The sequence below is a fragment of the Aotus nancymaae genome, unplaced genomic scaffold, assembly GCF_030222135.1.
Source record: "Aotus nancymaae isolate 86718 unplaced genomic scaffold, 86718_ANA_hifiasm-v0.15.2.pri h1tg000032l_0, whole genome shotgun sequence".
Taxonomy (NCBI): domain Eukaryota; kingdom Metazoa; phylum Chordata; class Mammalia; order Primates; family Aotidae; genus Aotus; species Aotus nancymaae.
In genome coordinates, this window is record NW_026988445.1 from 12,564,537 (window position 1) to 12,578,699 (window position 14,163).

At 35.2% G+C, this 14,163-nt stretch overlaps 1 protein-coding gene across 7 annotated transcripts in view; it reads left to right on the forward strand.

Annotated features, from left to right (window-relative positions):
* DNAH14 (dynein axonemal heavy chain 14) overlaps nucleotides 1–14,163 on the forward strand; it is a 67,051-nt gene that overhangs the window by 19,133 nt on the left and 33,755 nt on the right. For 4 of the 7 annotated variants that reach the window (XR_010345083.1, XR_010345088.1, XM_064383552.1 and 1 more), the window contains exons 1-5: nucleotides 813–854; nucleotides 3,280–3,365; nucleotides 8,294–8,450; nucleotides 10,782–10,992; nucleotides 12,343–12,445. Coding sequence is in view for 2 of the 7 variants with exons in the window: in XM_064383552.1 (XP_064239622.1) it covers nucleotides 827–854; nucleotides 3,280–3,365; nucleotides 8,294–8,450; nucleotides 10,782–10,992; nucleotides 12,343–12,445 (585 nt within the window). In the remaining 5 variants the exon portion in view is untranslated. Of the gene's footprint in view, nucleotides 1–360; nucleotides 431–812; nucleotides 855–3,279; nucleotides 3,366–4,751; nucleotides 4,850–8,293; nucleotides 8,451–10,781; nucleotides 10,993–12,342; nucleotides 12,446–14,163 lie in introns of those variants that run through there. The other 3 variants (XR_010345086.1, XR_010345087.1, XR_010345085.1) reach the window with 3 other exon arrangements.

The window sequence follows — 14,163 nt, forward strand, 5'->3', positions numbered from 1 at the left end:
CTAGCCAACATTTATTATTATTTTCTATTTTTTTTAAATGATAATAGCCATTGTAATGGGTGTGAGGTAATACAGTATCTCATTGTGTTTTGGATTGCATTTCTCTAGTGATTAGTGATATTAAGCATTTTTTTCTTGTGCTTATTGTCCTTTCTGGTATCTTCTTTGGAGAAAGGCCTGGTCAAATCCTTTGCCTGTTTTTTAATTGGGTTGCTTTTTGTTGTTGAGTTTTAGGTGTTCTTTATATGTGTAGATATAAATGATTTTAAATGATTTTTTTCTTCCCATTTCTTAATACAGAACATTCAAGGTCAACTCTTTTCCTACTGGAAAGATAACAAATGATTGTGAAGAACTTGCTGATAATGTAAAGTCACATGCTATTTCTGTTAAAAAGTCAGAAGTAAAAACAAACTCTGATATTAATGAGGTAAAAAGATTTTTGAAAAAATATAAACATAGTTTTTTTGCTATAAAATGAATACATTTTGAAATTTCAAATGTGATTTATGATTAATACACACAACCTCTTAACCAACATACCCTCCCCTGCCACCCCCACACTCACTTACCTCCTCCGACTATAAAAAGCTATAATGACATTTAGCTCATTTAGTTCATTCATTCATTCACCACATGGTTATTGAGTACTTACTATGTTTCAGGCACTGAACTACGTAGGCACTACCTACCTAGTTCAAATAACAGCAGTGGACATAACAAATTCTCTGACCTCATGGAGCTTATATTTTACCAGGAGAGATAGATAAATGAAGTGATGAGTACTATGAAGAAAAATGATGGAAAAAAAGGTTATGTAGGAGTGATGTTGTATGCTATTTTTCATAGAAATGGTAAGGGAAGACCACCTTATCTAAAGTAGCATCTACCCCTCTTTCTCCCACCACTATACTATTCTGTCTTCGCTTTTGTTTAAAGGAGTTTTGTTGTGTTCTTAACTTAAAAATGGCAGAAGTAAAATAGGAAACCTTTAAAGAATCTTTGGTAAACTTTCATTAAGAAATCTTTTCTTGACAGAATTGTTTTTCTCTTCATTGGTATTTTGTTTTGAGATTTAAACTTTATATATTAAGTTCTTGTCCAATTTGGTAAAAGTATCCTTGTATAATATAGCCTGTATATGTATCTTTTCTTTCTAAAGTATTTAGGTATATTTGATAACAAGGAAAAATAGTCGCATGTGTTAGTGTAAACCAGCATACATACATATACACCATATAGTTTGAATTCTGAAAATATATGCACTGAAATATTAATAATGGTTATCTGTGGGTGGTAGGAATCTTGAGTAATTTTACTTTCATAGTCTAAATAGTCTAAATTTTATACAATGCATATGTATTATTTTTATAATGTTTTTATTAAGTATACGATACCTGCAAAAATAAGCAAACACTTATATAGGCTTTACCCAACTTAAAAACATTCAGTGTCTCCTATTCATCCTTTACTGATAAAACAATTTACTTACCATTCTATTGTTGATGGACGTCTGGGTTATTTCCAGTTTTTGTTTTTGCTGTTATATATAATTCTGCTATGCACATTCCAGTATATTTCTCCTTTGGTGTATATGAACAAGAATTATTTGTTTTTTAACTTAATGCTAAGGAGTGAAATTTCTGGGTGAAAGCATATGTTATTTTCAACTGTATTGAGTAATATAAAATTGTTTTTCTAAAATACTTGTACCAATTTCAGTGACCTTTAGCAATTCATAATTTTTTATTGCTCCATAAGCTTAACCAATCCTCATCAGTATTTAATATCAATAAGGTAGGTATGAAATGGCATTTTGCTGAAGTTTTAATTTGAATTTCCCTTATTACTAGTTTGGTTGAGCGTTTTTTCATGTAACTTGTATTAGTCAGGGTTCTCCTGAGGGACAGAACCAATAAGATTCACACATCTATTTTATACATGTATATATACACATATGTGCTCAATGCAGGCTGATAGAGTGGCGATTGGGACACAGTCTGCATGAATGAGCAGACTGCCACTAAGGTAGCCTAAATTTATATCCACTTTTTTCCCATAGCCCAAGTTTATACTTCCACTAGCAATATGAATGCCCATTTTCCATAGGAATATTTTTTTTTTAACTTTTGCCCATCTGAAAAGTTTAAAATCCTGTTAGTGTTATAGATAATTAGCTTTTTGTATTATTATATGTATTAACATCTGTATTCAAATGTTTTTCCAAATTTTTCATTGTCTATTGAATTTGTTTATAGTACCTATGCTATATGTATTTAAATGTTTGCATAGTCAATTATGTCATTTTTTTCTTTTGTAATTTCTTGATTTCAAGTTCTTATTAAGAAGTTCTCCTCCCCTAGAGTTTTCTCTCTGAGTAATTATCATTTTATTTTGTTGCATTTATCACTAATATATTAGGACCCATAATTTATTATACTACAAGAGTTAGTAACTTTTATTTAAAAGAATTCTTTATTGACACTTTTCGTAAAGATCTTTTTATTTTGCAAATAACCCCAAATTATCCATTTATAGTTAGATCTTCATGTGTCTTGTTTTAAGATTAACACATCAATATTGTCTACATTCAAAAAAGTCATTTCTATAAACTAATTTGTATTTAAAGGTAGACATTGGGAAAATACCGTAGAAACAAGAGGTAAGTATAAATGATAACTGTATCTGGGACAGCTGGAAATGAGGACTAGAAGGCTTCCCACCTTGTAAAAAATTGTAATCCAGTAGGACTATTGTGGTGGTAAGGCGGTCAGTATGAAATATATGTAGATAGATATAATATTTAATTTTTCAAAAATTTAATAATCTGGTTGCATTTCCATTTGATTCTCATTTCCTGTATCTGTTATAGCTGGATTATGAGTAGAAATCTCCAACCTCTAGACTTATTAGTTTACATTCATCAGAAAAACATCACATATACAGGAATAGGTTATACTGCGTTGACTGGCTATGCCTTTTGCTTCTCATTTTATTTCTTCATCTGTCCATCATCTTGTTATATCACTATTCATCCACCACTTCAGCTGGACCAAATTGAAACTTAAATCTATCTTAATGTCTTACCTCTTTTGAAGTGTGAAGGATAGCCAGTGATGCCTCAAATCTTATGGAAATAAAGCTCACTTTAAAAGTCAGCCATGTTTAGAAAAAAAAAAAAAACTTTACAATTGTATAACAAATTTTCATTGTGATATCTTTCAATGGTATAAAGTATTTGACTGTTAAGCCAAGTTTCTTTCTCTAAATTATATCTAGCTGAACTTTTGAATGAAAATAAAGACGTGTGTAATCCTGTATATTTTCCTTGGGAGAAACTCACTTCATTTCAAAGACTTATTTTGGTAAGATATATTATGAGAAAATATTAATATTCTAAATGTTTTAAGTGCTTTATTAGTAACTTAAACCCTTCAAAATTAAAATTTTATAAGCAAAATATGTTTTTAAAAAAACATTTTGTGAATGTTAACGTTAGAGGGAAGCACTTACACTTCACCTTAGTGTTTCTTTCATGCAGAGAGTCCCATGTGAGTAACATTCCTGGAGTCCCTCTGTCCCCTCATTTATTCTTCCCTAGAGAGGAGGACTCATAGCCATTTTGACCCTGTCCCTTTTGGGATTTGTCTGCCTATGAAGAGCATACTTTCTGCTCTGCTTCTCCATGTCATAAACCATACAGAAACAGACCTTGGTCCTGTAGGGAGAGGCCAGTGGCTGACCAGCACTGCTTGTGACAGGTAATCTGTCTAATTCTAGGTTCCATATCAGGGAGCATATTGTTGCTTCACACCTAAACCACATCCACCAACATGACCATTAATATTAATAAAATGATATTTTTGCCCAACACCTCTATTTCTCAGTTGTTCAGAATCTGGCTGAGGTTAGAGTTTGGTGAGTTATGGGTATACATGGGTGTCATTTATGAGCACCCCAACACATGAAAAGTTTAATATGTGTTAAGCACTTTACATATATTATTCTATTTAATCCTTACAATAGTCTTGGAAAGTAGGCATAATTATTTCCCTCATTTTACAGATTAGGAAACCAAGGCTTATAAATTGCCTAATAGGGCCAGGTTGCATCTCAGACAGCGTGGTTCTCATAGCTGTGCTCTTGGTAGTCATACTATATTATACTTTCCAGGGTAGATCATCCTAAATTCATCCTTATTGCCTTAAAAAAGTCTTTATTTTGACATTTATTCCCTAGTTTAGTGAGAGGAAGATCTCTCATGTCATTTAAATTCCTTAAATTCTTAAATTCCTGAAATTCCTGAAAATGCTAACCTGGACAACCAGTAATCCTTTGATTTCTGCCTTAAACTTTATTTTTGCAACACTTTAAAATTCTCTCTAGGTAGAGATTGCAAAATATGACTGCATCTGGCTTATAAACATGTTTTATTTGACCTGAAGTTTTGTGGGTTTTTTCAACTTTTCAAGTACAATTTATTACTAATCAAATGGATTTGAACTCATGATCTTGCCTGGAAGATTTTTGTCTTAATTCATTTGGGTTGCTGTAACAAAACAGATTGCTAAAACCCACTAGATTGGGCAATTTATAAACATTAGAAATGTACTGTTCACAGCTCTGGAGGCTAGGAGTCTAAGATCAAAGACCCAGCAGATTCAGTGTCCGGTCGATTGCTTCATGGGTGGCATCGTCTTGCTGTGTCTTCACAACAAGAAAGTCTTTCTCTTTTTTCTTTTTGAAATTAGGTCTCACTCTGGCATCCAGGCTGTAGTGTAGTGATGTGATTATAGCTCACTGAAGCTTGAAACTCCTGCCTCAGCCACCTGAGTAGCTGAGACTACAGGTATGCATCGCCATGACAGGCTAATGTTTTAAGAGATCAGATCTCACTATGTTGCCCGGGTCCTCAAGACTTCTTTATAAGGGAACTAATTCCAACCCGAGGGCAGAGCCCTCATGACCTAATTCTCTCCTAAGGCTCTACCTCTTAATACTAACACATTGGAGATTAGGTTTCACCATGTAAATTTTGGGGACACACCAGCATTCAGACCATGGCAACTTCCAAGTCTTTAAGTAAAAATAACTAAAATAAATATCATATACTTTTTAAAAGTTCTATATATACATATCTTAAAGTGAGTTTTTCCTGGGTTTTATTGTGATAAAATATAGATATATTATTTCATCTTCATAATAATTCATTTTAACCCTTTAAGTGTGCAGTTCAGTGACATTTAGTATATCTACAATGTTGTGTAACTATCATCCTTATCCATTTCCAAAACTTTGTCATCATCTTAAATAGAAATTCTATGCCTGTTAAATAATAACTCCCTTGGCTCTCCTCCTGACAGTTGCTGGCAACCACCATTCTAACTTCTGTCTCCCGTCATGCTTATGTCTGGCTTATTTCATATAGCATGATGTTTTCAAAGTTCATCCATGTTGTAGCATGTGTCAGAAGTTCCTTCCATTTTAAGGCTAAGTAACATCCCATTGTATGTATATATCATGTTTCATTTAGCCATTTATTCATTGATCGACAACAAAGGTTTGCTTCTGCCTTTTGGCTATTGTGAATAATGCTACTACGAACATTGATACACACATTTGTTTTTTGTTTTGGTTTGAGTTTGGGTAATTTTTTACTTTTGAGCCAAAATTTGAAAGTTGAGAGATTTCAAATAAAAATCCAGATTTCTGGTCTTAATCAGGCAACACTGAGCCCACATTCCTCAATGGCAACAATAGCCAGAGCTGAGTAGTGTCTATCCCTTAGGCCAGTGCACTACAGTCTTCACTGCTCCCTGCTACTTCCTGACACTGCATTTGAATGTTAGTTGCCATCTGCCATCATATTCGCATCTTTATTTTTCTTTTAGAAGGGGATTTTCTTCTTCTATCTAGCCTACTTCTCTAATTTTTTGTTATCTGCCTGACAACTTTAGAAAGACTGATACCTCTACTCTGCATGTGGATTAGTCATAGTCTATGACATGAAAATATCTATTAGTCATAGTCATGACATGAAAATATATTTAGTATTAATAAAAATATGTTTAAGCTATATTAATTAACAAATACAAAATATTGAACAATCTATAGAACAACTTCATTTGTGGAGAAAGGGTGGGGGATAGAGAGATACCTGTATAAGTGCTAAAAATATCTAGAAGGAGCAACAAGAAACAATATATCTGGGGAGTAAGACCTTTATCTGTTCATTTTTACCTTTTTGCATTGCTTGAATTTTATGTAGCAAGTATGAATTACCTGAACAACAAAATAATTAGGTTTTAAAACCATGCCACATTACCTTCCCCCAATAAGTTCCCAGTGATTTTAGTTTATGAACTAGAAATGTTATGAATGTAGTGATCCTATTTTCCAAACCAGAAGTTAGAAGACCTGCTCTGATAAAGTGTTGAATGTACATATAGGAAAACTAAGTTAGATATTTAAAACTGAGCCTGACCTGTAAGAGCTAGAAATTGAGATTGTCACATAAAAGATTAAGTTAAAATATATTAGAAAGAATCTTGCCCTAGAGAAGGAGACTATCTCAGAGTTCCATGAGGACAAGGACTTTGCCTAGCTTTTTCACCCCTCGCCATTGCTATAGCCTATTAAACTCAAAAGGGGGAGAAAGAGGACAATGAGGGATATAGACATGCAGAAAATTTTCAGAACTATTTGTGATTGCTTAGAAAGCAGCTAGTGAAATTGAATTCAACAGAACTCTATTTCTTCTTTTTATTTATTTATTTATTTTGAGATGGAGTCTTGTTCTGTCGCCCAGGCTGGAGTGCAATGGCACAATCTCTGCTCACTGCAACCTCTACCTCCTGGATTCAAGTGATTCTCCTGCCTAAGCCTCCCAAGTAGCTGGGATTACAGGTGTGCACCACCACACCTGGCTAATTTTTTGTATTTTTAGTGAAGACGGGGTTTCACCACATTAGTCAGTCTGGTCTCAAACTCCTGACCTCATGATCCACCTGCCTCAGCCTCCCAAAGTGCTGAGATTACAAATGCGAGCCAACACAACTGGCCTCTATTTCTTCTATCTTCCCTTTCTCTCCTACCTCTCCAAAAACAAAACAAAACAAAAAGCCCTCAAGGGTTAAAATTTACAACAGTAGAGAAATGTAATAAAATCTTGATTGATCAATAGAGTAAAAGAGGAATGTTGGTGACAAAAAATCATGATGGCCATTTGGGGGCATAAATTCTCCACAGTGACGGTATCAGGGAAACATCTAATCATTTGTTTCACTCAAGGATTCTAACACTGTTTCATTAACTGGTTATACTGAGTGAACTCTGCTGTTAGACCTACAGTCTTTGTGTGCTGCCTATTTTCATTTTTAAAAATATATGATGCATATAATTAAAAGAAAATTGTAATAATTTTTCCAAAGCATAACAGAAAAGAGCAGAATTCAGCATAATGATTAAATGTATCATGTTAAACATATAAAATTGCCAATATTTGATAGTTTTTGATAGGTTATAATGGCAACTTCCCATGGTCCAACGTAGTACATCCACACAGACTCATAGATATGTGTAGCTTCAGTTTTGCTTTAAATGATGGAGTCCCAGATGTTGAATATATTCAGGACATATTTTATGGTCATTATGTAGAGAAATATCATATAAGTGATTTGTATAAAATAGTTTTTATGGAAAAGGTCGAAATTTGCAATGATTTCCAGTAGGCCCTGACCCTATAATATGTTTATCACACGTTTATACTGTTTCCAAAATCTCTTAGTCCATCTAGCATTCTTTTCAGATTTGTATTCTAATTGCTTAAACATATAAAGATGTACCACTTTTCATTTTATTTCATTTCATTTTATTAATGGAAGAATTAATACTCTTCCAATTGTGTTATCCTGGATTTTTATCTCTCCAACACCATGGGGTTTTCTTGCTCTAGACATGGATAGCAGAGCAGGAAAAAACCTGAGAAGAAAAAAATTTATTTTTGCAGATTGGAAAGTAAAACATGGATCTTTACAAAGAAAGAAAGAGCTCACTCAGCGTGTGAAAGACATAGAGGCACAAGGTAGCCCTGGTATCTAAAAAGGGCCACATGATGGTCAGGAACATGGTGGCAGCTTCCCCTCCATGCATAGACTCTCATTAAGCTTCTCCAGCAGGAAAACTCTGGCTGAAAAGCTAAAAAATGAATACTTCTTATTTTCATTTCATTTTACTATAGGGAATATTCCCCTGGTTAGTTTTTAATTTTACCTTATCTTCCATTTTTTTTTAGATAAGAATTCTTAGACCAGAACATTTAAAGAATTCAGTGAGAAAGTTTATAACTGAAAAAATGGGATATGAGTATCTTCAAAGAACTGGAGCTAATTTGAAAGATGCATATAAAGAATCCAATGCCAGAACTCCGCTGATACTTATTCAGTCTCATGGTAAGCTATTTGTGAATAGTTAAGATGACTGAGGCCAGGCGCAGTGGCTCATGCCTGTAATCCCAACACTTTGGGAGGCCAAGGCAGGCGGATCACGAGGTCAAGAGATCGAGACCATCCTGACCAACATGGTGTAACCCCTTCTCTACTGAAAATACAAAAATTAGTTGGGTGTGGTGGCAGATGCCTGTAGTCCCAGTTACTCAGGAGGCTGCGGAAGGAGAATCACATGAACCCGGGAGGTGGAGGTTGCAGTGAGCCAAGATTGAGGCACTGCACTCCAGCCTGGTGGCAGAGCGAGACTCCATCTAAAAAAAAAAAAGATGATTGATATGGTTTGACTGTGCCCCATCCAAATCTCACCTTGGATTGTAATCCCCATAATCCCCACATGTCAAGGGCAAGACCAGGTGGAGGTAATTGGACCATGGGGGTGGGTTCCCCCATGCTGTTCTCATAATGAGTGAGTCTCCCGAGATCTGGTTGTTTTATAAGCACCTGGCATTTCCCTTCCTGGCACTCACTCCATCCTGCCACCCTGTGAAGAAGGTGCCTGCTTCTCCTTTGCCTTCCACCATGATTGTAAGTTTCCTGAGGCCTTCCCAGCAATGCAGAACTGTAAGTGAATTAAACCTATTTACTTTATAAATTATCCAGTTTTGGGTATTTCTTCATAGCAGTGTGAGAACAGACTAATATAATGATGATAAAATATCAGCCAAGAAATATGGAGAAGTAGAATCTGTGTCAGACTATTCTGTGTTTAAAATATTTTCCTAGTCTTATTTAAAATTTTTAGGAAAAGAGCTGATTACAATTTTAAACTATATTAAGAATAAATCTCTCTAAAAATATAAAATAACAAAGAGGAATAAAACCTTTCAGATTCACAAACATGGAAAAATTTATCAAGGGTGATTTTTTGCACAGAAAATACCTTGCAACCACGTACTATTGCTCTGAAAGCTGGAATTGCCCTTATGTCTATTCACATTTTTAATAAATACTGGCTTCTGCAAAAATACATATTACAAAATAAACTATCAGAAATTGGCCCTGCCTGCCAGCCCTTGTATTCCTCAAAACTCCAGTTGCTGTGTTGTAGTTGTTGTTTTTCTCATCTTTTGCACCACAGATCCAAAGTAAAATATTTACTCCCAAGCAGAGTATTTTCTTCATTTATCTTCTGTTCCAAAAATCAAATGTATCTTTAGAATTGATCATTTCAAACCTTGATTTTATGACACAAAACCTTGTCCAGAGTGCCTCCACCTGGAGGATTCTTACCTGGAACATTTCCATGTAAAGCACTTGGCTACATGCCTGACACACTCATAATAGGTACTGTCCATTTTGTGAAGACTTACCCCATGATGTTGGTTAGGTCTCCAACCATCATGTTCATGTTCCAAACAACAGAATGGAAGCAAGGAAGAAAGGCACACATCCTCCCTTTAAGGAGATATCCAAAGTATTACACACCACTTTTATTTTTATTTAATTTTCTTTTATTTTAAGTTCTAGGATACATGTGCAAGACATGCAGATTTCTCACATAGGTAAACATGTGTCATGGTGATTTGCTGCACTTATCAACCCTTCACCTAGGCATTAAGCCCCACATGCATTAGCATTTATCCTAATGCTCTCCTTCCCTCAACCCCCAACAGGCCCCAGTGTGTGTTGTTCCCCCCACATTTGTCCATGTGTTCTCATTGTTCAGTTCCCACTTATAGGTGAGAACATACAGTGTTTGGTTTTCTGTTCCTCTGTTAGTTTGCTGAGATAAAGGCTTCCAGCACATCCATGTCTCTGCAGAGGAAATTATCTTATTCCTTTCTGTGGCTACATAGTATTTCATGGTGTATATGTACACATTTTCTTTATCCAGTCTATCATTGATAGCCATTTGAGTTGATTCCATGTCTTTGCTATTGGGTATTACACAACACTTTTGCTAACAAAATTTTGCTGCCAAAATCTATCACAAAACTTAGATGCCCACAGAAGCTAAAAATGTAGTATTTTATCTGGGTACACGGCCATCTCAAACAACACTGGGGTACAGCTGCGGAGGAGGAAAGGAAAGGTAGACGTTGGAGTAGACAACCAGCAGGTGCTGCTATCATTAGATATTATTATCATCCTCATGTGTTAGGCTAGTAAGTGGCAGGGCCAAAATTTAAACTCTGGCTCTAATTTCAAAACTTGTAGTCTTTCCACCATGGCTATACCTTTTGCCACCACTACTCAGTAAATACTGGATTGTGAATTTTAAGAGGGAATTAAATGAGCTCACAGTTTTATGTACCTCTCCACCTTCTTATACAGGGACCGACCTTACCAATATCCTCCTGAGATTTGCACAAGAGTTGAAAGGAACAACCCATCATGTGACCATGGTTTCTCTGGGCCGTGATCAGGCAGCTAAAGCTGAAGACCTCACTTTAAAGGCACTAACGAAAACACAACAATGGGTCTTCCTCCAGAACTGCCATCTTGCAGCATCATTTATGCCAAGGCTTTGCACACTTGTAGAATTGTAAGAGTTTTACATTTACATTTATTTGTGAGGGATCAGATTGATTACCAAAACTATAAAGTAAAACTAGAAATGGCAATTTATTCTGTGTGTAAACAATGACAAAATAATGTGTTGAGCCACTCAGATGAAACGTAAACTATCTTATGTAGGTTTTCTTTTTTCCAGGAACTTGAAAACTACACTAAGAATACTTCAGTTTTTATTCATAGTATAAGTATTTCCTATATAATACAGTATAACTATTTACACAGCATTTACTATGTATTAGGTATTATAAATAATCTAGGCATGATTTAAATTATACAGGAGGATGTGTGTAGGTTATAGACAAATACTATACCATTTGATATAAGAGACTTGAATGTGCAAGAATTTTAGTATCCACAGGGTGTCCCGGAACCAATCCCTTGCGGATAGTCTGGAACCACTGTAACCAGCTTGTACTTTTCAAAAACATCGACATTATGAAAAGCAAAGGTAGAATGAGGAACTATTATAGATTAAAGGAGATTTAGGGTATGGTGGCATACAACAATAGTTCGAGCTACCTGGGTGGCTAGGCTGACTGTGTAAAGTGTCTGTCATTTGGGATTTATCTAATATTCTCTTATGGTTAGATTAAGGCTATGCAGTATTGCAGTAATATCATAGAAGTAATGTTATATCGTTCTTAGTACATCATATCAAGAGACCTGTGATAGCAATCTGTCTCATTACTGTTGATATTAACTCTGGTCACTTGGTTAAAGTGGTATCTGCCACTTGTGGGAACTTTCAGACCATATACATACTTTAAACTTTCACCCACTAGTTTTTAAAGTTCATTAATAATTTTTGACTGAATTTCTACTGTATTATTTACCAAATGGTAGCTTTCTAACTCCACAACTTCTTCTGAATTTATTTAATGATGTTCTTCTATAAAGGAAGAGCTTGTCTTTCTTTTCTGTTATTTATCTATTTATGTCATTATGGCATCATTGATTTCTATTTTATTCAAAAATTATAATGGTTACTGTCATCACTTATTTTGTCATTCAATTGTCCCAAATTCGATCAGTGGAACTCTTCATTTTGTTCTTAATTTGTAATTTTTTCCAGATTTTTTGCAATGAGTATATGATCACTTTTTGTACTTACAGGAAAGAAAGCTACTTTTTTGAAATGGTAACTGATGGGTCTTGTACAAATTCTTGTGCAGTATGGAAGCTCTGATGGTATTATAGCAAGATCTTTGATATTAAAATGATTCATAAGGCTGCTTCAAACATTGAAATGCTGTAATTCTAAGAACGTGTTGCTTTACATTTTTCACATTAAAATATTTTTTTTTTTTTTATTTTGCAGTTTTAATAGTCCAGACATGACAATAGACCCTGAGTTTTTGCTATGGTTAAGCTCAAAATCATACAGTTCTTTTCCAATTCCTATTCTTCAAAAGGGTTTAAAGGTAAGAACAAAATATAACAGATTTAATATTGACTAAGGATCCCTGTTTGAATGTAACTCTGAATTTAAAAGAGAGAGCTAATTCTGATAAATTCTGAAATGCTAAATTTCTGCTTTGTGCTCAGCACTATACTGGGGATCAGGAAGAACACTAAAGTAGATTCCTATTTTCAAGGAATTCACAATTTATGTTATTTTCTCAAACAAGGATGTTAGACCTCCAATTATTATAAACCAAAATTTACAATTTGTGTCCTTTTCCTGACCTTCACTTCTCTAGCATTTCTTATTTCTGCCCTTCTTAAACATTTTACAGTTCATCAATTCTCTAGAAAGAGTCTGACAGAAAGCAGGCTAAAACTATTTACTAAAAAGTCCTCATTAAAGATTATCTGGGACTTCTCATATCCACCATTGAAGTTAAATAAATAGTAAGATAGTCAATTCTGTTAGATTAGGGTCCAGCTGACCAAAAGGCAGAGTCTTAATAGCAAAGAAAACTGACCGATGGCATGGACATAAGGGGTGTACCCAGACTCCCAAGCATGTGCTCACTGCCAGCTTTCACAGAAGTGGGGTGGGCATGGAGAAAATCGGGTAGATGGGGTACTTTGCAGATAGAGCCCCAATCCAGCCCAAGAAACTTCCTGCCATACTGCTTCCCAGCTCTGCCTGGAGGCTCACTTGCCATTTGCTCACATGCTAAGGGTGACAGACTCAGAGAAGCTTGTCTTCCATCTCCTGGAGCCACTTACCTTCTAAGGGTGATGAAACTAAGAGCCATTTGCTTACACTCCAGGGGTTTTAAAAACATAGAGACCTCCTCTTGCCCAGAGAGGATTTGTGTACATTCCAAAGCAAAAGTCTCTCTCTCTCTATCTTTGAGAAGAGGAAAGGTTGCTATGCCAGTCATTCTATAAGCTCCAAGTTTCATAATTTGAATCCCCCTCTTAAGGTACAAATTCCACTATACACACAGAGGACATGGGAATCTGATCCCTGATCCAGAAGTCTCATGTTCATACACACAGACACACACACACACAACTATAGACCGTATATACATACATTAATATATATATATATCCACACAACGTATGTTTGTGTATGTGTGTGTGTGTGTTTATATATGTAAACTGTGCAAGGAGGGTAACATTTCATACCCTTCACAGTGTCAGACTTAACAGCCACACTCTCAAAAATGCCCTCCAATTGATTCTTTCCCCACCTCACCCTCAATTTCAAATCATTTCCATTGTTCTGGTTCCTAAAATCCCAAGCCCTATGCTCAGAGCAAATTAAGAGTGCTTTTAGTCACAGCATTGTACTTCCCATTTCAAACTATGAATTAGAACAATAGAAAATCTGGGACAATCCTTTTAGAGGTGTTTTTACATGGAAAAAGAATAACACAAGATTCTGGATTTGCCGGTGAGTCTTGAAAATAGCTACATTCTTGCCCAGTTCTTTTACCAGTGTTGTAGAAAGAAAAGTGCCCTGGAGACCAGTGCCTCCATCTGTCCTCACATGCCATTTTACTCACATCTGTTTTCAAGATTGCTGTGTAATCTCCCCAGGGATTGAAAAGTAATTTACTTCAGACATTTGGATGTACTGGGAGTGGAAAGGTAACAGAAGAGATATTTGAAAATCCTGACTGTGGACAATGGGGGAAAAAAACTTTTATTTAGCCTATGTTTTTTCAATGCTGTGATCAAT